Source organism: Dermochelys coriacea, chromosome 11, assembly GCF_009764565.3.
Source record: "Dermochelys coriacea isolate rDerCor1 chromosome 11, rDerCor1.pri.v4, whole genome shotgun sequence".
Classification (NCBI taxonomy): domain Eukaryota; kingdom Metazoa; phylum Chordata; order Testudines; family Dermochelyidae; genus Dermochelys; species Dermochelys coriacea.
In genome coordinates, this window is record NC_050078.2 from 20,019,739 (window position 1) to 20,047,369 (window position 27,631).

At 39.5% G+C, this 27,631-nt stretch overlaps 1 protein-coding gene across 1 annotated transcript in view; it reads left to right on the top strand.

Moving 5' to 3' along the window:
- THSD7B (thrombospondin type 1 domain containing 7B) overlaps positions 1-27,631 on the top strand; it is a 516,892-nt gene that overhangs the window by 272,035 nt on the left and 217,226 nt on the right. Inside the window, exons 8-12 of the mRNA XM_038422837.2 lie at positions 1,256-1,447; positions 6,935-7,169; positions 10,243-10,358; positions 22,207-22,339; positions 25,025-25,128. Coding sequence (XP_038278765.1) covers positions 1,256-1,447; positions 6,935-7,169; positions 10,243-10,358; positions 22,207-22,339; positions 25,025-25,128 — 780 coding nt within the window. The remainder of the gene's footprint in view (positions 1-1,255; positions 1,448-6,934; positions 7,170-10,242; positions 10,359-22,206; positions 22,340-25,024; positions 25,129-27,631) is intronic.

Genomic DNA, 27,631 nt, shown 5'->3' on the forward strand with positions numbered 1-27,631 from the left:
ACTATTGTTGACTTTAATGAGGTCGTGATTTCAGCTTTAGCCTTAACAGTTCAGTGCTGTGAGCCCTCCTCTTCTTGGTTTTCAAACCTCTCCATAAACTTCCTCTGCCTACCATCTCTGGCCTCAACCTTCTGCTCTCTCACCCATGTCCTCTCACTCCTCCAGTTTTTTCTTTACATTGCTCTGCCTGCCTCCTGCCACAGAGATTAAAATCTTGGCATTGCTATCAAGGGTCCCACATTTGTTCATGTTCCCTTGGAGTCCCTGGTGCAGTCTTTCTCTCCTCTCCTATGTGAGCTCTAGCAACTCTGTTTGCTTAGGCTATGTCTACACTAGCACTTTTGTCAATAAAGCTTACGTCATTCAGGATTGTGGAAAAAAACACCTCCTGACCGATATAAGTTACACCGACAGAAGAGCTGGTGTGGACTGAGCTATGTCAGTGGGAGACACTCTCCTGCCACTCATTGGGGGCGGTTTAATTATGCCAGTGGGAGAGCTCTCTCCCATCAGCATAGGGTGGCTACACAGGAAACCTTACAGTGGCGCAGCTTCTTTGGTACAGCTGTGCTGCTGTAAGGTTTCTAATGTAGACATAACCTATTCTGGTAAATATGGGGCCCTGGTAATAACTGATTTGTATTGTTCCATCTGAAGGTTATTCATTTCAATCCCTCATGATTGCCATCTCCTAGATTTTTACAAATCTAAAAGGCTTAGTTATTAGCCATGTTCTCAGTTCCCCTGAAGCTGGCCTAAGCTTGTAGATCAAATATCAGACTTGAAACAAATATTTGTTTTGTTTTGCAAAGTGTATATATGTCAAATGCTTTTAGTGCTTTCTTTTCAAGCCTGAAATCCTGTTCAACAGTATTTTGCATACTGTTCTATACATGTATACACTTTTTAAGACTCGTCTACACTTAAAACGCTGCAGCAGTGCTGCTGTACCATTTCAGTGAAGATGCTACCTATGCTGATGGCAGGGGTTCTCCCATTGATGGAGGTACATCACCAGACATGATAGCTAGGTCAATGGGAGAATTCTCCTGTCAAGCTAGCGCTGTCAACACCGGGGGTTAGGTTGGTTTACTGCATTACTCCGGGGTTTGGATTTTTTATATGGCTGAGCAAAGGAGTTATACCAACCTAATTTCTAAGTGTAGCTAAGGCCTGATTGTTTATGCAATTTAGAACATATTTGTTGAAAATGATCCCCACTCTTTTATGCTTAATTTTGTCTTGTTTGTTTCAGGTGAAGAGGTATCACATACCCTTTGCTCAGAGCTTCCCCATCCTGAAACAATGGTTTGTGAAGTACCGTGTGCAATGGACTGTGTCATTAATGACTGGTCAGAATGGTCATCTTGTTCCCACTCATGTTCCAGTAAAAATGCAGAGGGTAAACAAAGCAGAACTAAATCTATCTTGGCACTGCCAGGGGAGGGTGAGTAGTACTGCATTTCAATAAGACCCAAACACCAATATTATAGTCATAATTAAGAATACTTCACATGTAGATGAATCTTTGCACTTACAAAGGTCTGTGCAAAGATTAATTAATCTGTGTGTTGCTAGATCATACTCATTGCCAATATAACTTTGTTTCAATGAAAGATATTTAATAAATTTTATTCTGTGGATTATTTGATTTTAAGGGGCAGGTTCTCAGCTAGTGGAAATTGTCATAACTCTATTGATTTCAAACGAGTTATCACAGTTTGCACCAGCTGAGGATCTGCCACCCCTAAAAGAGAAATTACATGCGCGCACACACGCAAATAAAGTAAATGTATGGCACAAACTCTCAATACCTGTGTTACTGTATAGAGGCAAATTAGTTCTGGTCTAGAAGAGAACAGAAATATGTATAAAATCAGATACTTTTAAAGCAAAAACATGAATGTATATTGGACACATAAAATATGCTCCTGGTTCTTTAATTTTAGACAAGAATATGTAAATAGCTTTATAACTGTGTCCCTTTCTCTGGATCTTCATAGACACTTGCATTAGGCATGTATGTCTGGCTTACAGTAACATACCTGGTGAACTACATTATGGTGCTTCTTCTACTGGCAAAGTTTTGTACAAAGGCTTCTTCTCATGCACATAGTTCATTCAACTTCTTGGTTTTAGCATGTGCAGACCTGTGTTCAGGATTGGGCCATTGCTGTTCTCTATGCAACAGAAAGTCAGAAAATACCAATATTATTTTTAAAATGGTCTGTATCCTATCTGATGGTGACAATCCCATCAGATATGACAGACTAAGAAGTGCTGGGTCAGCATTTGGATATCAGTTCTCTAAGTCTTTGGCTATGTTTTAAAAAATAATCTTTATTGTCAGCAATGTGTGCAGCTAACCTGGTGCTTAACCATACTTTCCCCACAAGTAAAGAACAAACTCAGTTAAACACCATTTACAAATCATCATTAAAACCACAGGTTGTGTGTGTGTCAGCTTAAGCTTGCAAACGCTTCCTCATGTGAGTTATCTTTATTCACATAAGTGGCCCCATTAAAGTTTGTAAAGAACGTTGGGATGCAAATCGCTATATAAGTATAGGCAGAATGGTAACTGTTATTAAAAAAGACTAAAAGGTGGCAAATAATTAAAATAAAAAAATTAAGTAAGCTGCTTATTTTCCATGAAGGTAGCAATATGTTCTGAAATGCAAACAAGATAGATGCAGAATTTCAAAAGCAAAATAAAAATCAGAATTGTTAATTTGAAAGAAAATACATGTGCAAATATGTACGCGCTATAATCTCAAGACTATGTGATCTGAAAACCGAAAATAGAAGTGAAATGCTTTGAACTGAAAACTTTGAATTTCTCAAAAGGAAATAAAACATAAATAACAATCAAAAGCCACAAGTCTTTCTGAACATTCTGAACAATGAATAAAACAGCTGCTGTACAATACCAGGAAAAGATAAATACTGCTTTCTATCAGGATAAAAAGGGAGAAAAGGACAATAATGTAACTTTAGTGAGACAAGGTGGGAGAGGTAATATCTTTTATTGGACCAACATCTGTTGGCAAGAGAGACAAGCTTTCAAGCTTATACAGAGCTTTCCTTCATGTCTGAGAAATGTATTCAAAGGATGTATCTACACAGCAAAGAAAAACCCACGGCTGGCCCATGCCAGCTGACTCTGGCTCAAGGGGCTCAGGCTGCGAGGCTGTTTCACTGAATTTCATCTGCCATTTTGTTGCCTAGTCACCTGGATTTGTGAGATCCCTTTGTAATGCTTTGCAATCTGCTTTGGACTTAACTATCCTGAGAAATTTTGTATTGTCTGCAAACTTTGCCACCTCATTGTTTACGCCTTTGTCTAGATAATTTATGAATATGTTGAACAGCCTTTGTCCTAGTACAGACCCTTGGGGGATCCCGCTATTTACCTCTCTCCATTTATTCCTACCCTTTGTTTCCTATCTTTTAACCAGTTACTGATCCAGGAGAGCACCTTCCCACTTATCCCACTGACAGCTTACTTTGCTTAAGTGCCTTTGGTGAAGGATCTTGTCAAAAGCTTTCTGAAAGTCCAAGTACATTATATCCACTAGATCATCCTTGTCCACATGCTTGTTGATCCCCTCAAAGAATTAGCAAAATGCTGAGGCATGATTTCCCTTTACAAAAACTGTATTGACTCTTCTCCAACAAATCATGTTCATCAGAATTATCAGATACATAGTTCTTCACTGTAGTTTCAACCAATTTTCCTGGTATTGAAGCTATGCTTACCAGCCTGTAATTGCCAAGATCACTTCTGGAGCCTTTTTAAAAAATTGGCGTCATATTAGCTATCCTGCAGTCATCTGGTAAAGAAGCTGATGTAAGAAATAGGTTACATACCACGTTTAGAAGTTCTGTAATTTCATATTTGAGTTCCTTCAAGAACTCTTGGGTGAATACCATCTGGTCCTGGAGACTTATTGCTGTTTAATTTATCAATTTGTTCCAGAACCACCTCTACTGACACTTCAATCCAGGACAGTTTCTCAGGTTTGTCACCTAAAAAGAATGGTTCTGGTGTGTGAATCTCCCTCACATCTTCTGCAATGAAGACCGATGCAAAGAACTCATTTGGCTTCTCTGCAACGGCCTTGTCTTTCTGGAATGCTCCTTTAGCACCTTGATAGGCCAGTGGCCATACTGATTGTTTGGCAGGCTACTTAAAAAATGTTTTTACTTTTAGTGTTTGTGTCTTTTACTATTGTTCTTCAAATTCTTTTTTGGCCTGCTTAATTCTACTTTTACACTTGACTTGCCAGAGTTTATGCTCCTCAGTAGGATTTGATTTCTAATTTTTAAAGGATGCCTTTTTGCCTCTAAATGCCACTTGCACTATGTCAGTTAGGCCTGGTGACATTTTTTGGTCCTCTTACTATTTTTTTAAATTTGTGGTGTATATTTAATTTGAGCCTCTATTATGGTGTTTTTTTAAAAGTTTCCATGCAGCTTACAGGCATTTCACTCTTGTGACCATTCGTTTTAATTTCATTTTAGCTGGTTTTCTTATTTTTGTGTCATTCCCCTTTTTGAAGTTAAATGCTACTGTAGTAGGTTTCTTTGGTATTTCTGTCCCCCACCCTTGAAGATGTTAAATTTAATTATATTATGGTCTCTATTACTAAATGATTCAGCTATATTCACATCTTGGACAAGATCATGTGCTCCACTTAGGACTTAATCAAGAATTGTCTGTCCCCCTGCGGGTTTCAGGACTATCTGCTCCAAGAAGCAGTGATTAATAGTGCCTAGAAATTTTATCTCTGCATCCTGTTTGAGTTTTCTGTTTGTATAACCTCTCTAATCTCATGGAACATATTGTGATCACCTTGGGCTCTGGTAGGTGTCAGTTCTTCAAAACCCGCTACTGGGTTTTCCCCGTGGTTACAAGTTCATAACTGTCAGATTCCAATCTGGAACAATCAGGAATAGTTCAGTGTTTCCTTTGTACATTTTGGACCTTTGATCTTGGCCTCATGTAACAGGTGATCGGCAGTCAATGGCCTACTCCTCCAGATGGAGCTTCAAAAGGCTGAGATTTTGCATAACTGGGGGTAGTAAATTTGTGTTCATCTCCCCCTAGATATTCCCCAGGAAAACAACTTGACATTTGTTTGTTCTGAAAGTCCATTCTTGTCTAGCACATTGTTCAATATAGTCCTTTGAAGCCCCTTTCCCCAACTCAGATCCCACATCTATCCCATCTCTCACCTTGAGAGGGTACATATAATCCTGGTCCATAATAATACATAAACCATTCATTTAATACAATAGACATCAAAGATACTTAAACATAATTCAATAAGGTCTCTGTGACATACGAGGCCACAGTCCCAACTAATGGGGGACTATGTCACACCTGCCCTGCAACCTTAGGTGCCTTGCAATGCCTTGCTGTGGCAGCTCCCACCTGGGCTGCTTACAAACAGCCTTCCATCATGCAAGCCATGCCCTCAGTGTCTGTGTGTAAATGCAGCCTTCCAGCTATACCAGTCTTAGTTGTACTGCAGGGGGACCCCAACACAACCCCAGTCCTGGATCTTCCCTCAGAAATGTATATCCTGTACTGTCCAGCTCTCTCTTGTGCAGTACAAATATATTATGTCCGTTATTTATTTAAGGGAATAATATGCCATTTTATTATTTTAAATAGAGTACCCTGATACTCCAACTTAAACACACGGGATTAGCTAAAACAGTACAGCAACTTTATTAACTACAAAGAGAGATTTTAAATGAGTATAAGTAATGAGGTATAAAGTCAAAAATGATTACAAGAAAAATAAAGATAAAATGTTTAGTAGTATCTATTTACAATATTCTTAATTGCAAAGCAAACTTTCTCACCACATTGCTGACCCATCCTCTAGAGTCCAGTGGCTGTTTTCTTTTGTCTTCTCAGGTGCAGAGTGAGGTGGGTAGGGAAAGGGGTGTCTTGGGGGCTCTACCCCCTTCATTTTAAAGTCCTGTCCCCCCTATGAGAAGCATTTCCAATGAGGGAATATGACAGACACTTTAATGAAGAAAGGAAACTCCATGCTGTTTCTTTGCTAAAATGTAGACTTTTGTCCCTGCCCCCTTTCTTGTCTAAGAATGGCCACTTGGCAGGTAATGATCCATCAGCCTTGTTGACACCTGGATGAGGCATAAGCTTGCCCTTTGTCTCTGAGGAATTGGTTTAGCCACTCCCCAGACTTATCTGGGAAACACACTTCAGTCATGATTTCATTTTATGTTCATAGCTTTACATATCATGTTGCTATATGCATTTTTTCCATGATATTATTGATCAGAGAGTTATGAGTTTTTTAAAATTATACCTCACCAGGAATACCTTTGTACAAATGTTCTTATAATAGTGTGGTGGTGTGAACACGGGGGTATTCTGTCACAGTCTCCCAAGGATATGGCAGGAATTGCTGTATCTGTTACAGAGTGAACGTATTATAAAGGTAATACTCAAATATAGTTTTTTGAAAACCAGGATGATGCTGGCATTTAAATGGAATCAGTTAGTCTATGAATAGTAGTAGCAGCATGGGAAATTGGAAATCTACTTCACACATTTCAGTTTCCATTGTTTGTTCCTCAGAATTCAGTTTTGTGCAAGGTTCATTTAATGGGGATGCAGTATTTTGGAAGGCTGTTACTATTGCCATAAATGTCAGAAAACCAACCAACCATTTTCCTTCTTTCTTTCTTTCTTTCTTTCTTTCTTTCTTTCTTTCTTTCTTTCTTTCTTTCTTTCTTTCTTTCTTTCTTTCTCTCTTTCTCTCTTTCTCTCTTTCTCTCTTTCTCTCTTTCTTTCTCATAAACAAACTTTATATTTCCACATGTAGTATCCACAATGTTCTCTTGTTTAATTGGTTTACAAATATAAATATATTATTCTTTTCACTACTTTCAGGTGGGAAACCATGTCCTCCTCACCGGGCCCTAGAGGAGTATCGCTTATGTAATGATCATATTTGCACACAGATCTATTGGGAAACATCTCCATGGGGTCCTTGTTCTGAAGACGCTTTGGTAACTGCCCTCAATGCTACCATTAGCTGGAATGGAGAAGCTACTTGTGGAGTGGGCATGCAAACAAGGAAGGTCTTTTGTGTGAAGAATAATTTTGGCCAGGTTACAAATAAAAGGTATTGGGACAAAGAGGTTCTTGCAGATGCAGCTTTGACTGCATTGCTGGAGTCATTATTTGTAGTTATAGTACATTAAAAATGCAAATATTTAAGTGTGTTTTGGGAAAACTGAAGCTATGAAATACTTTTATTGCTAGCTTAATTTTCCATCTGCTGAGAAAGGATCTTTTTATATAACAAAAAATGTATGGATAAACCAGTTTTTTTTGTAAATGTGGCAGTTGGTGGGTCACAATACAGGTTTTTTTCAGTGGCTGAAAAATTTTACAATGGCTAATCTATGATTCTTGTTCTGACTTTTGCAAATATTTTTGCTGCTAGGAAGTTGTGATGAAAATACAACCTGGAACCGAACATAAGTTACCAACCTATTTTTAACAAAGTCCTGTTAATAAAAGAGGAAACAGTTCACATGTTTGCACTTGGAAGAGTTGATTTGTACTGCTATTTCAATAAGTACACTAAAACCATTTATTTAGCACTGTGTATATTCTTACCTTCTACTTTGTTTTACTAACCCAGGAAATGAGATGCACAGATAATTTTCCCAATATAAAAAAAAATCAAGCCATTGCTTATTACTTGCAGCCTCATTTTGAATCTTATTGCATATCTCAAAACAATCATACTAAATATGGGCAGACTTTGTGGTCACTTCAATAAAGTTAATTAAAATTCTTGAGATTAATGAAATTAATTGAGCAAAGAAGAGAATGTCTGGTGCCCACTAATATACTGTAAATTTATCACCATTAAGTTATATCATTTGTAGTGCCATATAATGTGTAAAATAGTTATTTGTCCCCATCCTCTGCATACTAGCCAAGCAGAAATGGAGCTGAAATGAGAAAGTAAACACTTGGGTAGAATCGGAGGATGGATCTAGGACTAACAGATGAGGAAAGAGAGAGTTTTTACAGAGAAAAGACTTGGGTTGTAGTATGAGAGAAATGGAAAATTATAGCATGCACTGGGATATTCAGAATTCAGCACGCCTGCATTTTAAGGCTTCAGTGGAATGTTTTGTTCAAATGTAATTGTATAGTTACATTGTGAACTGTAATGGAATGAATTCTATCAGAGAATGTGGAAGCCATTGAGCCACTAGGGAGGATCCCATTGGGATGATTTTGTTCCGCTTTATTATGTTTTACAATGGCAACCCTCTTCATTCCCCCTTCTCCCCAAATAATCAAATTAAAGAAGCAACACTAAACCTCTCTGAAGTCTCTCAAAAGCACTTTCTTAATTAAAGAAAGGACTTCTAGTATTTCAGAAGGAAAGAAGTAACTAGTGGAACTCCAAAAATGTTAGAAAAGTGTAAAAGAGATGATAAGAGATTATAATAGCCTGGTGTTTCCAGAGAGGAAAGGAATAGTACTCTATTAAACATATTGACTTTGAGCCCTGATCCTGCAATGAGTGCCACATGTTTGGACCTCTTTATCTGTATGGAAGCTCTTTACAGGCTTGGGGATCCTGGCAGTAAAATGGTAAGTTTTGAGACCATAATGATAGGAATATAACAGAATAATTGTTGGTTTCAGAGTAGCAGCCGTGTTAGTCTGTATTCTCAAAAAGAAAAGGAGTACTTGTGGCACCTTAGAGACTAACAAATTTATTAGAGCATAAGCTTTCGTGAGCTACAGCTCACTTCATCGGATGCATCCGCTGTAGCTCACGAAAGCTTATGCTCTAATAAATTTGTTAGTCTCTAAGGTGCCACAAGTACTCCTTTTCTTTTTGAGAATAATTGTTAGTTTTTAATTTATTTTACAGTATATAATTATTTATTAAAATTGACTAACAAGTTAGATTTTAACTTAAAACTGCTGTAGCAGTAGTAAACTAGCCACGTGACTTCAGGAACAGGATTAATTTATCCAAAGAAATAATCTGCCCCCTCTCCCCCCTGCAATTATTGAAGAAATGGAAGCTGAAAAATAACACACCACCTTATGAAACTAAAAGCCACTGAAAATGGGGTATAAAAAAGAACATTGAATAAAAATTGATTGCAGTGGCTTATATACTGTATCTAGATGTAATGAAAGGGAAAAAAATCATTGCACACTGAATTCTTTCTTCCCTCTTGAATATTCATGGTCATTGAATCAATGCATTTCATTTTATCTCTTTTTTTGAAAACCTTGTTTGATACTTTTAAGCATTACAAAAATGTATTAATAGTTCAGTTAGTTGAATTATGGTTTTCAGATTTATTTTTGTTTCCAGTATCCTTTAGTGGTACAGTAATATACATATAAATAGATATTTAGTTATTGGTTGGATGTGTTCAGATAGGTGATGGGTATTTCTCAAGCAATCTTTCTACTTGGAAATTAATAAAGATTGTGAAAGGCTAATTCTGTTTTTATTCTTCCACTTAGAACAGCTGATATTCCTGATCACAGAGAACTGTCCTTTTCCTCTGCTGCCCATGATTCAAACATAGAGCTTCTTGCATCTGATTTTTTTCATTAGAATATGTATTTCATTTTTAAATTAGGAGTCTGAAACTGACTGCAAAATCACAAAGATCTATTTTCTGTAATGTACTGAGAAAATTAGACACAGATTCCCATAAAGATATAGGCCTAGATCCTGGGTTATGCCTGAAGAGTGCTAAGTACAGGTCAGAGAGGGATTGCAAATGAAGCTTTAAGCCATCTTTGAACTTTCCCAAAGCGAAGGTTGGTGAATGCTGGGCCAAATCCTACATACAATTTAGAGTAGCCTGAAGGCCGATTGTAAGTTGTGCTAGCTGCACACAGACCTCAAGGGCTGTTCTGGGAGCCAGCGGTGGCTGGGGTGTAATATCAGGCCTAGTATGAACAGAAATGAGCTTAGAAACAAGCTAGATGGTGAACCTGGAAGATTTTCAAGATGTAAAGAACTGATTTGCTGTACTTGTTGGCTATGCATTAGGGAGTTCAACCACAGCCATGTGCATCCTTCTTTTATTGCTTAGCTGATTGTATTCCTGAGAGTGAGTGTGTGTGTGTATGTATATATATATATATATCATTTTAGGGACTCTCATATGTTGTATTTACAATTGTATTGATAGGTGTCCAGATTCCCTCCGACCTGAAACCGTGCGTCCATGTCTGCTCCCATGTAAAAGAGATTGTGTTGTTACCCCTTTCAGTGAGTGGACACACTGCCCTACGGCATGCAAACAAGGTAAGATCCTGAAAATGAGAATACATAAGATTTTAAGCTAACCTGTTCACCTCAACCCACCCAGGCAATGGTTTTCAAGACAAATAAAGTTTCACAGGTCTTTGTGTTTACAGTATGTCTTACCTTGAATAAATGAGTCCATGAGAAAGCAAATGGGTAAGTTTTGTCTCCAACTTTTATGCATCGTCAGATAAATAATTGTACCCTTAATCCCCAATGATTATTAAACTACAGAATGGCCAGGACATCAGAGGCCTCTCTCTACTAATAAAAGTATAAGCAACTTGTTAATGTTTTTAAATGACTTCATTATTACAAAATCATTTAGTGTAGTTTATATTTTATTCTAACTTAAGGTTAGCCTTATTTAATCAAAGCTCTAGTTAAAACAAAGCTGTGTTACATTCCCCAGGTTTTCAAACCTGGATGGCCAGCATCGCCTCACAGCATTAGAAGTGAGATCTGAAGTGTAGACTTTCAGACTTGTTGTTAGGCTCCCCCTCTTCTCCTGCCACCAGGCTTATCTGAAAGTTTCAGCTCATCCCTTAAATCTTCCAGCAAATAGCATTATGTCTGTTTAAGAGGGAGATTTTCAACAGTGCTATAGGGTTTAGGAGTTCAAGTCCAAGTGGAGGTGCTTCAGAAAATCTACCCCATATTGATTTTCAAATCATTACTTCCATGTCTATCTGTTATTAGTCCAATCCCACATTCTTTATCCAAGTAAAACTCTCACTAATTATACCCATTGGGCTCTGTGATATGTAGTGGACTCCACTGGCTGATTTGGGTACATGAAGCTGTGCTGTGCAGAGCCACAGCTCCTGATTAGAGTATGCTTTTGGATCTGGAATATAGCAACTGTGTCTGGTCAGGTAAGAGTCCTAAATGGAATGTGGGGGGGACAGAATGGCCTCACTGAAAGCTGCAAGATTAAATCCTGGAGACTCTATCACACGTAGGAGTGCAACTCAGGAACTCTTGCACCCACAAGGCAGAGTGGTGAGAGGAAGTCAGGGTGACAGGTGAAGCAGGGATGCTTGTGATCTCACTCGGAGATCTGGGTTGCTCACGGTTTCTGGCTGAGCTAGAACTGATCCTGCAGTTCTGGCCACAGCCAGTGACTGCTGCTGTTGTCAACCGGAGCTGCTGGCATTGGACTGATGTTCTGGCTGCCCCCAGCAGTGGCCACTATGGGGCTTGTTGGCTGGAAGGGGGCAGTGGGGTGAACGGAGGCTTGCAGAAGAGGGACAGGGAGGGGGCAGTGATCATTAATGGAGACCTGTAGGGTGTTGGTGGCCCCCTAGTAAAGAGATTTGAAATGTAAGTGGTCTTTATTTGAAACCTGTAACATTCTTATGCTTATTATTTCAAAAGTCCTAATTTCTATTGTGCTGGTATCTATCAAATCAGTATGTTAGCCAACATTTATTTGACTCCAGCCCAAACTTTTAGAGGCACACCAGGCTTGCATAAATAGCTTCCCAGCTTTTTTATCACTTGCATTTAGCTGATGAACTTTGATACGGCAGTTCTTTAGTCTCCTGTGTTTTCAGGGATCTGTTGTCAGTTTTTATGACCAATGCAGTATTTTAGTAGTAGTTTGGATTAAAGTGCTTGTTGTTATCAAAATACTTACATTTTTGCTGCCAGCCTCCTTGCCCTTTGCAGATTGTCAGTGGACTACATAGCCCAGTCCTGGTTAGATTTTATTGGTAAATAAGTTGCCTTTTAAAAAGTGAATCCTGTTTTAATTAACAGTTTATTTTTAGATTTTAAATTAACTATATAAAATAAAGTAGAATAAATTACCTTATAAATTACTTTGTTTATTAAATAATCCTTTACAATTAAAATGAGAATAAATAAATTATTTAATTTACTTGGCGGTGTTATCATTTTAATATAATTCTAAATTAAAACTTGTCAGTTGTGGGAATTTGTTGCTTGCAGATTTGTTATTGATATGGCTGCATTGTAAAAAATTTTTCATTTGCAGTGCGCAGTTAAAACAAACATGATCTGAAGTTTACAAGCCATTATATGTACATGGGTTGTTAGGTTTTTTGTTTGTTTGTTCTGCTTTTGTTTTTTGTAGGAGAGTTTTATTTAATGAAAATCATATGCAGATAGCAAAGGACTAAGCTACAGCTCAAGCAAGAGAAGATATTGCATTATAGATTTCAAATGAAATGTGTACCAGCATAACACCAGAGGTTAGATGAATCTGTACTTGCAAAATTCAGTTTTACCAATTAAGCTGTTTGTGGTTTATCTTGTAAAACTGCATCCAACTTTTCTAACATTAAAAACTGGTATTTTCCCTCCATTTAATGTTATCACAAATCAGGTAGTCTCTTGGCTAAGGATTATCACACAACTCAGAAATGCAGGCAGCATTTAGGGCAACCACAGACTCATGGAATTCATAATTCAAAAACGAATTGCAATTGAATCACATACCTGTGATGAGTCAAGAATACAAAGTTTGTTACAAGTAAATTTATTGATTCTCTGCCATTTCAAATACTCCAGGTTGACTTCTGTTCACCCTTGTCTCCTATAATTAGTGTAATTGGTCTCTGAGGATGAAAGTGAAAATTATAACCAAAAAGGAATAAAATGAAGATTGCAGAATGTTCACCTCTAGAGTTACTCAATAACCTACACAATGGATGGTGTTTGCACATGGGAGATGGATACTTTTATCAGCGATGATGTGCTTCAATGATCTGTCAATAGAAGTCTAAAAGTCATAAATATAAAGGGAAAGGTAACAACCTTCCTGTATACAGTACTATAAAATCCCTCCTCACCAGAGGCACAAAATCCTTTTACCTGTAAAGGGTTAAGAAGCTCCGGTAACCTGGCTGGCACCTGACCAAAAGGACCAATAAGGGGACAAGATACTTTCAAATCTGGGCTGGAGGGGGAGAGGGGAGAAGGTTTTGGTCTGTCTGTTCTGAGTGCTTGCCGGACACAGATCAAGGAAGCAAGCAATCCAACTCCATTAGAATCAGTAAGTACTAGCAAGGCAATGTGTTAGCTTATTTTTGTTTTGGCTTGTGATTTTCTCTGTGCTGAGAGGAACGTGTATTCCTGGTTTTCTTTTTGTAACTTTAAAGTTTGGCCTAGAGGGAAATCCTCTGTTTTTTTTTAATCTGATTGTCCTGTAAAATTACCTTTCATCCTGATTTTACAGAGGTGCTTCTTTTACTTTGTCTCTCTTTATAATAAAGTTCTGTTTTTTAAGAATCTGATTGGGTTTTTTGTGTCCTGCAATCCCAAGGGTCTGGTTTGTGCTCACCTTGTTTATTTTTCAAGCCTCGCCAGGAAAGGGGGTGTAGGCTTGGGGGAATATTTTGTGGGAATAGGAACGCCAAGTGGTCCTTTCCCTGATTCTTTGTCTAAATCACTTGGTGGTGGCAGCATACCTCAGTCCAAGGACAAATAGAAATTTGTGCCTTAAGGAAGTTTTTAACCTAAGTTGGTAGAAATAAGCTCAGGGGGTCTTTCATGCGGGTCCGCACATCTGTACCCTAGAGTTCAGAGTGGGGAGGGAACCCTGACAGGGGGATTAGAAGTCTAAAAGGAAGTCTGTTAGAACGGGAAGGTCACATCCCTAAAAAAAATATTGCAGCGGGTAGTAGAGGATCTATCCACTGTTTCTTGAACTTTGTAGTGCCCTTACAATTTTTGTCTCCCTCTTGAGAGGAGATCATTCCTGAGTATGTTGGATACACTGACAATATCTGTGTGAACTGATATGATGTAAAGTTGGAATGAAAAGGGGTATTTGTCCGTTGATTTTTAATAATGAAAGATAACGATACATATCCTAAACTATATTCAGATGGCTAGTGTAGGTCAGATGTTTTTCACTGCTGTTAATGTTCATGTTAATAAGAAAACATGGTAAGATTATTTCATAAGCTTTTGATTAGGTGAATTGTATTACTTGTGAAAGTTAAGACTGGTATCACACACTTGAGCCTGCCGTTGTACGTGCAGGACATACACAAACTCCCCTTTATAGCTGTGTCAATGTATTTAAGCCTTCAGTGCCCCTGCTGTTCCAGTCTGTGGCTGTCTAGAGTAAAGATGCAATTTCACTGTAGTTTGATCACCTAGACAAGTGTTCATAAAATCACATTTATTTTAACAGTGATTTACATCAGATTTAAGACCAGATGGGACAAAGCTTGGACCTTGGCAGATAATTTTTTTTCTCGGATGCTAAGCCTGTTTTTTTTTTTCTGCAGTTATATTGTCATAGGTGGAGCTGGTAGAGGGAGGGGAGGCTGGAAGTAGTTGGGCAAAGAGACTGGGAGCTGGCGAGGGAAATGGGTGTGGAGAACAGAACAGGCAGCTATTTGGCTTGGGAAGGGATCAATGCAATTAGATGAGGAGCTGTGTGGGGAGACTGGGACTAGAGAAGAGTGTGGGGAAGTGGGGGCAGAGGGAGGAGAGACATCCTTCCATAAGCATGGTGTGAGGGAAAAACTGGAACTGGCTAGGCAAAGAAACTGGGCCAGGAGACATGGCAGGGGTAGACTGAGGCAAGGAGTTGAGTGGGGGAGGAGGATTAGATGAGGGTCTCAGAAAGAGAGATTAAGACTGGGAATCAGTGGGGGGAGAGGGAGAGACAGGAGGCAGGAAAGGGGAACTGGGACTGGCTGGGCAAGGAGACTAGGATTGCATGTCGGGAAGGGGAGAGGTTGGGAGTGGAGGAGGAGATTGGGACTTGGACACCAAACCCAGAGGGGAAGACTAGGACTAGGTAGGCAAGGAGAATAGGACTGGGACAAGGAGCCAGGGGTGGGGAAGATACAGGACTGGGATAGATTGGAAGAGATGTGGACAGTTTAGGGAGAATGGACAAAAGAGTCTGTGCCCACTAGAGAACATTCCTGTCCAGAGATGGAACAGAACCCAAGATTCCTGATTTCAGAGGAGCAGCCGTGTTAGTCTGTATTCGCAAAAAGAAAAGGAGTACCGGTGGCACCTTAGAGACTAACAAATTTATTAGAGCATAAGCTTTCGTGAGCTACAGCTCACTTCATCGGATGCATTTGGTGGAAAAAACAGAGGAGAGATTTATATACACACACACAGAGAACATGAAACAATGGGTTTATCATACACACTGTAAGGAGAGTGATCACTTAAGATAAGCCATCACCAGCAGCGGGGGGGGGGAGGAGGAAAACCTTTCATGGTGACAAGCAAGGTAGGCTAATTCCAGCAGTTAACAAGAATATCAGAGGAACAGTGGGGGGTGGGGTGGGAGGGAGAAATACCATGGGGAAATAGTTTTACTTTGTGTAATGACTCATCCATTCCCAGACTCTATTCAAGCCTAAATTAATTGTATCCAGTTTGCAAATTAATTCCAATTCAGCAGTCTCTCGTTGGAGTCTGTTTTTGAAGCTTTTTTGTTGAAGTATAGCCACTCTAAGATCTGTGGTCGAGTGACCAGAGAGATTGAAGTGTTCTCCAACTGGTTTTTGAATGTTATAATTCTTGACGTCTGATTTGTGTCCATTCATTCTTTTACGTAGAGACTGTCCAGTTTGGCCAATGTACATGGCAGAGGGGCATTGCTGGCACATGATGGCATATATCACATTGGTAGATGCGCAGGTGAACGAGCCTCTGATAGTGTGGCTGATGTGATTAGGCCCTATGATGGTATTCCCTGAATAGATAAGTGGACAGAGTTGGCAATGGGCTTTGTTGCAAGGATAGGTTCCTGGGTTAGTGGTTCTGTTGTGTGGTGTGTGGTTGCTGGTGAGTATTTGCTTCAGATTGGGGGGCTGTCTGTAAGCAAGGACTGGTCTGTCTCCCAAGATCTGTGAGAGTGATGGCTCGTCCTTCAGGATAGGTTGTAGATCCTTGATGATGCGTTGGAGAGGTTTTAGTTGGGGGCTGAAGGTGATGGGTAGTGGCGTTCTGTTGTTTTCTTTGTTGGGCCTGTCCTGTAGTAGGTGACTTCTGGGTACTCTTCTGGCTCTGTCAATCTGTTTCTTCACTTCAGCAGGTGGGTATTGTAGTTGTAGGAATGCATGATAGAGATCTTGTAGGTGTTTGTCTCTGTCTGAGGGGTTGGAGCAAATGTGGTTATATCGTAGAGCTTGGCTGTAGACAATGGATCGAGTGGTATGATCTGGATGAAAGCTAGAGGCATGTAGGTAGGAACAGCGGTCAGTAGGTTTCCGATATAGGGTGGTGGTTATGTGACCATCGCTTATTAGCACCGTAGTGTCCAGGAAGTGGATCTCTTGTGTGGACTGGTCCAGGCTGAGGTTGATGGTGGGATGGAAATTGTTGAAATCATGGTGGAATTCCTCAAGAGCTTCTTTTCCATGGGTCCAGATGATGAAGATGTCATCAATGTAGCGCAAGTAGAGTAGGGGCATTAGGGGACGAGAGCTGAGGAAGCGTTGTTCTAAGTCAGCCATAAAAATGTTGGCATACTGTGGGGCCATGCGGGTACTCATCGCAGTGCCGCTGATTTGAAGGTATACATTGTCACCAAATGTGAAATAGTTATGGGTCAGGACAAAGTCACAAAGTTCAGCCACCAGGTTAGCCGTGACAGTATCGGGGATACTGTTCCTGACGGCTCATAGTCCATCTTTGTGTGGAATGTTGGTGTAGAGGGCTTCTACATCCATAGTGGCTAGGATGGTGTTTTTAGGAAGATCACCAATGGACTGTAGTTTCCTCAGGAAATCGGTGGTGTCTCGAAGATAGCTGGGAGTGCTGGTAACGAAGGGCCTGAGGAGGGAGTCTACATAGCCAGACAATCCTGCTGTCAGGGTGCCAATGCCTGAGATGATGGGGCGTCCAGGATTTCCAGGTTTATGGATCTTGGGTAGCAGATAGAATACCCCAGGTCGGGGCTCCAGGGGTGTGTCTGTGCGGATTTGTTCTTGTGCTTTTTCAGGGAGTTTCTTGAGCAAATGCTGTAGTTTCTTTTGGTAACTCTCAGTGGGATCAGAGGGTAATGGCTTGTAGAAAGTGGTGTTGGAGAGCTGCCTAGTAGCCTCTTGTTCATACTCCGACCTATTCATGATGACGACAGCACCTCCTTTGTCAGCCTTTTTGATTATGATGTCAGAGTTGTTTCTGAGGCTGTGGATGGCACTGTGTTCTGCATGGCTGAGGTTATGGGGTAAGCGATGCTGCTTTTCCACAATTTCAGCTCATGCACGTCGGCGGAAGCAGTCTATGTCGAAATCCAGGCTGCTGTTTCGACCTTCAGGAGGAGTCCACCCAGAATCCTTCTTTTTGTAGTGTTGGCAGGAAGGTCTCTGTGGGTTAATATGTTGGTCAGAGGTGTGTTGGAAATATTCCTTGAGTCTGAGACGTCGAAAATAGGATTCTAGGTCACCACAGAACTGTATCATGTTCGTGGGGGTGGAGGGGCAAAAGGAGAGGCCCCGAGATAGGACAGATTCTTCTGCTGGGCTAAGAGTATAGTTGGATAGATTAACAATATTGCTGGGTGGGTTACGGGAACCATTGTTGTGGCCCCTTGTGGCATATAGTAGTTTAGATAGCTTAATGTCCTTTTTCTTTTGTAGAGAAGCAAAGTGTGTTTTGTAAATGGCTTGTCTAGTTTTTGTAAAGTCCAGCCACGAGGAAGTTTGTGTGGAAGGTTGGTTCTTTATGAGAGTATCCAGTTTTGAGAGCTCATTCTTAATCTTTCCCTGCTCTCGTCCCCTAATGCCCCTACTCTACTTGCGCTACATTGATGACATCTTCATCATCTGGACCCATGGAAAAGAAGCTCTTGAGGAATTCCACCATGATTTCAACAATTTCCATCCCACCATCAACCTCAGCCTGGACCAGTCCACACAAGAGATCCACTTCCTGGACACTACGGTGCTAATAAGCGATGGTCACATAACCACCACCCTATACCGGAAACCTACTGACCGCTATTCCTACCTACATGCCTCTAGCTTTCATCCAGATCATACCACTCGATCCATTGTCTACAGCCAAGCGCTACGATATAACCGCATTTGCTCCAACCCCTCAGACAGAGACAAACACCTACAAGATCTCTATCATGCATTCCTACAACTACAATACCCACCTGCTGAAGTGAAGAAACAGATTGACAGAGCCAGAAGAGTACCCAGAAGTCACCTACTACAGGACAGGCCCAACAAAGAAAACAACAGAACGCCACTAGCCATCACCTTCAGCCCCCAACTAAAACCTCTCCAACGCATCATCAAGGATCTACAACCTATCCTGAAGGACGAGCCATCACTCTCACAGATCTTGGGAGACAGACCAGTCCTTGCTTACAGACAGCCCCCCAATCTGAAGCAAATACTCACCAGCAACCACACACCACACAACAGAACCACTAACCCAGGAACCTATCCTTGCAACAAAGCCCATTGCCAACTCTGTCCACTTATCTATTCAGGGAATACCATCATAGGGCCTAATCACATCAGCCACACTATCAGAGGCTCGTTCACCTGCGCATCTACCAATGTGATATATGCCATCATGTGCCAGCAATGCCCCTCTGCCATGTACATTGGCCAAACTGGACAGTCTCTACGTAAAAGAATGAATGGACACAAATCAGACGTCAAGAATTATAACATTCAAAAACCAGTTGGAGAACACTTCAATCTCTCTGGTCACTCGACCACAGATCTTAGAGTGGCTATACTTCAACAAAAAAGCTTCAAAAACAGACTCCAACGAGAGACTGCTGAATTGGAATTAATTTGCAAACTGGATACAATTAATTTAGGCTTGAATAGAGACTGGGAATGGATGAGTCATTACACAAAGTAAAACTATTTCCCCATGGTATTTCTCCCTCCCACCCCACCCCCCACTGTTCCTCTGATATTCTTGTTAACTGCTGGAATTAGCCTACCTTGCTTGTCACCATGAAAGGTTTTCCTCCTTTCCCCCCCCCCCCCCCCCCCCGCTGCTGGTGATTGCTTATCTTAAGTGATCACTCTCCTTACAGTGTGTATGATAAACCCGTTGTTTCATGTTCTCTGTGTGTGTGTATATAAATCTCTCCTCTGTTTTTTCCACCAAATGCATCCGATGAAGTGAGCTGTAGCTCACGAAAGCTTATGCTCTAATAAATTTGTTAGTCTCTAAGGTGCCACCGGTACTCCTTTTCTTTTTTCAAGATTCCTGAGTCTCACCATTCTTTTTTTGACAGAAAATATCTTTGAAACCCACTAGTAAGGTGTATACCTCGTCCCCGTCTAGTACTAGTCCACACAGAGGATGACAACCTACTACTTCTATCAGTTATATCATTACCTCCAGTGCAAAACTCTTGTTGGAGGATCTAAAGATTCCAACTCTGTTGATGAACCATGTGGGTGTTGGTATGATGCCACATGATGAAATACCTGGTTTTTCAGTTTGCTTTTTTAAAAAAAATATAGGAAATCACACACAAACAAAAGTGTACTACACAATTCTGATTTAGCCCCAAAGCTGGTCCACCTGTGCATTGAATGAGGCAGGGTTCCTGTGGGAAAAGTAGTTTGTGATCAAATAATGGAAGACACTATGAGTTGAAGGTTGAAGGAAGGTTGAATTAAGGTTTCACGGGTAATCTTAATTGTGGCATTTCCTAACATCTTGCACCCATAATAGTGTTCTTTTATTGTAGATTTTTGTGAGTAAGCTATATACACTATGATAGTGGAGATGCTGCTGTATGATGATATGCAGATTTGAATAACAAAGTAATTTCTCAAGTTAAACCCCATTTGATTTTATGCATTCTTCTATTTTTCCTAATTTTTAATTTTAGTGATAGCAGGCCCACATCCTTCCTCAATCGTTTCAGAAAAAAATCTCTTATCTGCTTCAATGGGAGTTTGAGTAAAGACTTCAGGCTTGGTGCCTTGGAGCCTGCATAATACCCTTCAACTGACTGTGCTCTGTTGTGGGCAGTATTCGTTATACTGGGGAAAGGGTTCACTCATATGATACGTGTTATGCTTTTCCACAAAACATTGCATTATACATTTTCCAAATTGCAAAAATCTTTGTTTAAATAGTGTGTAACTCATTAAAACAAATAGGCTTCTGTAGTCAAACATGATATTTATTATCAGAGCATTAAGTATGTCATTATCTTTAATGAAGCAGACACATTTATAATGTTGTGTTCTTTGAGGTGATGGTTCAGTAGCACTGGTTTGAACCAAGTCTTACGGATCTGATCCAGTAAGGATCAGAGGGATGTTTAATAGGAGCGGAGTATATGCATGCCTGCTAAGGGCCAGGTTCTATATGAACATTCCTTCCAATGTAATGTACCTCAGTCCGGGCCTGGAAAACTGCTGAGTTTCAATGTTGGCTGTGTTTCACAGAAAAAGACACTCCTTTTGTAATTGGGCTAATCTGCATGGTGATTTTTTTCTGAAGTGTACAAATTATAGATCAGCAAGGATTTGAGCCTACAGGATGCTGATCACTCTTGCCCTGATCCAGTGAAGCACTTCTTTAAGTGTGTGGGTAATCCCATTGACTTCAATGTGGACTACTTGTGATCTTTAACTTAAATACATATTTAAGTGCTTATTCATAGACTCATAGATTATAAGGCCAGAAGGGCCCATTGTGATCAAATAGTCTGATGTTCTGCTTAACACAGGCTGTGAACTGCATCCATAAATTTGTTCATCAAGCGCCTACCTTTTGTTTAAACTATAGGATATCTTTTTGAAAGACTTCTGGGCTCTTGATCTAAAGACTTCAAGTGATGAAAAAATCCACCACATCCCAAGCAAGTTGTTCAAGTGGTTAACTACCCTTGCTGTTTAAAATAATAATAATAATAATAAAAAGAAATTGTGCCTTTTTTCTAGTCAGCTTCCAACCATTGGACTTGTTGTGCCTTTTTCTGCTGGATTAAAGAACTCTGCTATCAGAAATCTCGTTCTGATATATATATAATATAGCGACTTTTAGATCATAATCGAGTTACCTGTTAACCTTTCCTTGTATGAACTAACAACATAGAGTTTCCTACATTCTCTCATTATAAGGCATGTTTTCCAGATCTTGAATCATTCTTGTAGCTCTTTTCTGACCCCTTTCCAGTTTTTCAAAATCCTTTTCGATTGTGGACTCTAGAACGGGACTTGGTTTTCCAGAAAGCATTTCAACACGCTACTACTTCTTATCCTCCTAAGTATATGGCATCTAAGGATCCCATTTGTCTTCTTAGCTACAACACTGCACTGGAGCTCTTGTTTCAGGAGAAACTACCATTTTCTTAAGTCCTTTTCAGTGTCACTGCATTCCAGGATGCTGCCTCCAATTTTGTAAATCTGATACTCGTTCTTTATTACTAGGTGGTATGACCTTGTGTTAGAATGAGGGCTGATGTAGAATCACCACTCTGAGTATCTTTTACTAATGGCAGCCTGAGACCTCTGGTATATGTCCTGAATCCTCCCTCCCACCGTGATAACACAAATTTTGTTTCTCCACATTATAGATAGATGTTTAAGGAGCTACTCATCCTATTCTCTTGTTTGATTTGATGATCTGTAATAGATCCATCACCATTGCCCTAGCTTGTGATTTATCACTTAGAAAATTGATCCATAAGCATTCCGGGTTCTGTTCTTCTGATGTGTTGATACTCAAATAAAGGTATCTTTGATATACAGCGGCACCCCTCCCTGCTTTGCAGGATCAAGCTTTCAGTGTATTACTAGTTGTAACCTCAGGTGGGATTTTAACCCAGATAGCTAATGCACTGATTGATGATGCCAGCTACACCTGATAAACAAATTTTTGCTGCATTTTTTTCTTACAGACAATGCTACAGCAATTAAACAGTTCCGCTACAGGATTATCATTCAGAATGCTGCCAATGGGGGACAGGACTGCCCAGACACCTTGTATGAAGAAAGAGAATGTGAAGATATTCCTGTCTGTCCAGTTTACAGGTTCTGTAAATAGTCAGCTAAGAATCTCTGACATTGGGTTTCTATTTCTCCAGAAATACATTTTATATTTTAATCATGTGCAATTTATTTAATAATTTTTCATCACAAAAAATACCGAATAAACATTAGCTCTGTATAAACAAAAAATGCATTTTAGTAGAACTAATGTGTGATTTCACACAAATGAGCCTCAGTGTAAACACCATCCTAAAAAGGCAACCTTCGGTTTTAAAAATGTGTGAAGATGCCATGAGAAAACAAACCCACCCTGAATATATTTTAAAAATCAGTTTAATCTAATGTGGGATTACAGCCACTAAACTACCTTAAAAAGAAAAGGAGGACTTGTGGCACCTTAGAGACTAACAAATTTATTTGAGCATAAGCTTTCGTGAGCTACAGCTCACTTCTTCGGATGCATTCAGTGGAAAATACAGTGGGGAGATTTATATACACAGAGAACATGAAACAATGGGTGTTACCATACACACTGTAAGGAGAGTGATCAGGTAAAGTGAGCTATTACCAGCAGGAGAGCGGGGGGAGGAGGGGGAACCTTTTGTAGTGATAATCAAGGTGGGCCATTTCCAGTAGTTGACAAGGACGTCTGAGGAGGTGGGGGGGAAGGGGGAATAAACATGGGGAAATAGTTTTACTTTGTATAATGACCCATCCACTCCCAATCTTTATTCAAACCTAAATTAATTGTACCCAGTTTGCAAATTAGTTCCAATTCAGCAGTCTCTCGTTGGAGTCTGTTTTGGACTTAATGATAATTGAATGGTTATTGCAGATACTCCACCTTCTTCTCTGCAGGTGTACATAGCTCAGTGATTAATATGTATTTTTTAGTTTCTGAGTAGACAAATAGCACAATGAAAGAAACTTTTTTACCACTCTTCAGTAAAATTCTTTGGCCATGTGTGTGGGTTGGGTCACAGAAACCCCTTTGGGACTGCCACCTGATGTGCTGAGACTACCTCTAAGCCTGTTTTCCCTGGCAGTTTGGGACTTCAGGACCCTGCCTGGTTGTGCCAGACACGCCAGCCTGCTACAGACACAGACCCAGGTCTGAACCATGTCCCCCAAAAGCTGCAGGCTTAACTGAAAACAGCTTAAGAAGTGCTCCTGTCTCCAGCACCCAGATACCCAGTTCCCAATGGGGTCCAAACCCCAAATAAATCCCTTTTACTCTGTATAAAGCTTATACAGGGCAAACTCATGAATTGTTCACCCTCTATAACACTGATAGAGAAAGATACATAGTTGTTTGCTCCCCCTGGTATTAATAGTTGCTCTGGATTAATTAATAAGTAAAAAGTGATTTTATTAAATATAAAAAGTAGGATTTAAGTGGTTCCAAGTAATAACAGACAGAACAAAGTAAATTACCAAGCAAAATAAAACAAAAACAAACAAGTCTAAGTCTAATACAGTAGGAAACTAAATGCAGGTAAATCTCATCCTCAGAGATGTTCCAATAAGCTTCTTTGACAACTAGACTGCTACCTAGTCTGAGTCCAGTAATCACTCATACCCCCCTAGTTACTGCCTTTGTTCCGGTTTTGGTTTCTTTCAGGCATCTCTTTGGGGTGGATAGGATGAAGACAAAATGGAGGGGTTTCCAGGGGCTTATATAGTCTTTCTCTTGTGGGTGGAAACCCCTCTCTTCTCCTTTGTAAAATCCCCTCCACAAGATGGAGTTTTGCAGTCACCTGGGCAAGTCACATGTCTATGAATGATTCAGCTTTTTGCAGCCCGACACCATTGTTTACATGTTAGTTTGAACCTTCCCAGGAAAGCTTTGATGTGGATTGGCATCTCCCAAGGTCCATTGTTAGCTAAGTACTCCCACTTTCTCGCATAACTCCTTCACACTATGTTGACCAAATCTGCCTTATGTGCTTCCTACAGCAAACACTTGAAATACAAGCATAGAGCCAACGCTCATAACTTCAGATATAAAAATGATACGTGCATACAAATAGGATAAATATATTCAGTAGATCATAACCTTTCCAAAGATATGTTATATGGCATATCTAGCATAAAACATATTCCATTTATGTCATATTTGCACTCATAAGCATATTTCTATAAAGCGTTATGGGGTGCAACGTCACACCATGTGTTATACAAGTATTAGTAAATAGAAATTCATTATATCTTTTTGTGTAAACTTCTGTGTCTCAGATCACAACATTACAACATGTACTTGAAAAGAGTAAAAATGCATATAGCGACAAAGCTGCACATTACATAGACAGATTCTAGAAGACAGATTCTGCAAAGTATTAACCTCATGAATAATGGTTTCCAGGAGAGGACTCTGATCCAGAAGTTACTAATGTCAATTATAAGATTCCCATTGATTTCAGTAGACTTTGAAAAAGGCACTAAAACTGTAAATAAGAAAAGAACAAAGAAGGAAGATTGGAGGCTCATATAGATTTCATACGAGTTTAATCTTAATCTGAATTTAAGATTGTAAAGCTTGTTTGAGGGAAAATTACAACATTCGTGTAAATTTTTTTTACCATAAATTACTGATATGTACCATCAACCTTCACTCCAGCATAATTTTTTTGGGGGGTGTGGGGGGGTCAGGGAATATTAATTTGCTTCAATGCTGTCTTCACTTCCAATCAACCATAACACCCCATAACTCTTTGTTTATTATCACAGATGGAAGACCCATAAATGGAGTCACTGTGTACTGGTGCCAGATTCTGTGAGACATGGCATATTGGGAATCAATGAAGCATGTGGCCGTGGTTTGCAGTCGAGAGGTAAGCCTTTTTTTCCCCTTCCCCAGAAAGTTGAATCTAAGATTTTCATTAATTCTCTCTTATTGATAGACTGTAATATATCTTATGTGCTTTTCATAGTTTGAAAAGTGTATTTAATACAGAAAATTCACATTATTTTCATAGAGAATCCTTTGCTTTACTGATGTTGATGAGCAGACAGTGTAAATTGCCAGCTGTCAAATCCCCATTTTTGCTCAAAGATTCTGAAGGAGATTGTGAACTGATACAATAGTAACTTCCCTTGGCCACATAACACAGAGACAAATTTTGAAACAGTACAAGTCTCTGGATTCAACAAAGGAAATAGGTGTAACACCATTCAGAAAATGTATGCACGCATTATATTAACTACAGCTTTTCAAGAAAGCATTTCCCAGGCTTGGGAACCTTTGGAGAAACAGGCTGTATATAGAATACTGATTTAACACTGTGGGGATGATGAGTTTAAAACAGCGTAGAATGAAATCCTGGGCAAGAAAAATGTCCACATGAAGAAGCTTTTCTCTGTGTTCAGAAGGCCTGGGGCAGACAAATGGAATCCTCGGAGCTTACCTGGGGTATATGCCCAAAGAGCTGCTTAACAGCCAGTACTACATTGTCCAAAGGGGAGTTGACATTTCAGCCCATTGTTCCTTCTCTGTGTATTGTTTTGAGTGAGTGGTACAATTTGCTTCATCTTCAGCACTCTTTCTTCCTCACCCTGACACTCTCGTTCCAAATCAGGTGTGGAGCTGTACTCCAGGGTACCCAGGAACCTGTAGAAACTCCCTCCATGTCCTCTCTGCTTCCTAGGTCAACACTTGGGCGTGTGTTGCAATTTGCTACATGTGAGGCTTTCCATGACCATGTAGATGTCTAATAAGTTTAACCTTTGTGGTTTAGGGCAGAAATAAACAGAATTTGCTGGGTATTTTGCATTGAACTGACTCTAGAAATGGTTGGTATTACTAATTTGATCAAATGTGTGCAGTGGAGAGTAGAACTTGTTAGAATCTGTACTCTTTTACACATGCTAATTTGGTAACAAAGCGATTGGAGCTACTAGGTTTTAAAATAAAATGCTTGAAGGAGGGGCCTGCTGAGTCTGGGGTGCAAAAAGGGCAGTATGCTCAACTTTCAGATGTGGTGGAAATGAAATCTTTAAGGTAACCTTCTTTTGCCAGTTAAAAGTAAAGTAGATGTGCTATGGAAAGAGGTACACTTCAAAGCAGTCTTCTGGGGGTGACAAAAGCCAGAAGAGGAAATGCTCTCTTATATCTAGGCTTGGAAGAAAACATTTGATATTTTCCATCTATTTTTTTAATAATTTCTGATGCAAATATCAATGTTTATTTTTAAGCATTTATTTCTAGTTTTATCTTAGTTTTTACAGTTGTGCAAAATTATGGGTTTTAAGCATTTTAAAATGTGTCTACTTAATTTTCAGAGCTGCAGGAAATTACAGGACAGTAATTATTTAATGACAGTACACGTTGAGATTCAAAAAATTATAAAGCTTCAGCTGTTAAAACACATTGTCAACATCGCATGTCAAAATGTATAAAGTAAATATCCTTACATGAAACTCTACGTTCTCTAGCAGCATTTTTCTTACTTTGCCTATCTGTAAATTTGGATGATTATTGAAGGAATTTTTTTTCAGTTGTGAGTGAATGGTGAAATCAACTTTTACTGACATTTATTGATAAAAATCTCATCTTCTTATATATTTACCTTATTTTGATTATCAATATTTACATGGGGCTGGATTTTCAATGGGACTATTTGAGATGTAAAGTACTGGTCAATGTGGGAGAGAGAGTCAGACTCTGACCATTGATGGTTAAGCACTTGGACAGTATAAAGATCCAATGATATTGAAAGTGTGAGTGCAAAATCTGGAATGATTCCTCCATAGTGGCTAAGAGATTTGACTGTTCTCAATCAGCTGAGAAATCAATAAAAAATTTAACTAAATATTATTTTTATTGGGAAAACCTTATTCTTTGGGTACCTTAAACTACAAGTAATATGACATAACAATTTACTCCTTTATAGGATTAGAATTTTTTTTTAAAGATAAACTACATTTGTTACATAGTCTGGGAACAAAGGAAAGGAAAGTGAAACCCTGCTAGTGTGCGGGCTGCAAATGGAAGAAAAAGTGGTGTTTTTTAAACTGGTATTGAAAACTGAAAATATAGTTGACTAAGAGGTTTTGACCACGTGACCATTGGTGGGAGGTTTCCAAAGAGGGCTCAATAAATTGAAGTCTCATCCCCATATTTATTTCCCATTGTCTGTGTGAACTGAAGATAATCTTTGCATTCTAACAGTGCACAAACTTTCTGTGAATTTCACTACCAAATTTCAAAGCATATTAAAAAAGTACAGTACTTGCTTTTGCTCTGGGAAAAGCTCTCACACTTTAAAATAGAGAGCTTTTTGCTTTGCACCTCAGGAGGTAAAATCCTAAACCCAGGGAAGGAACCTGATAACATGG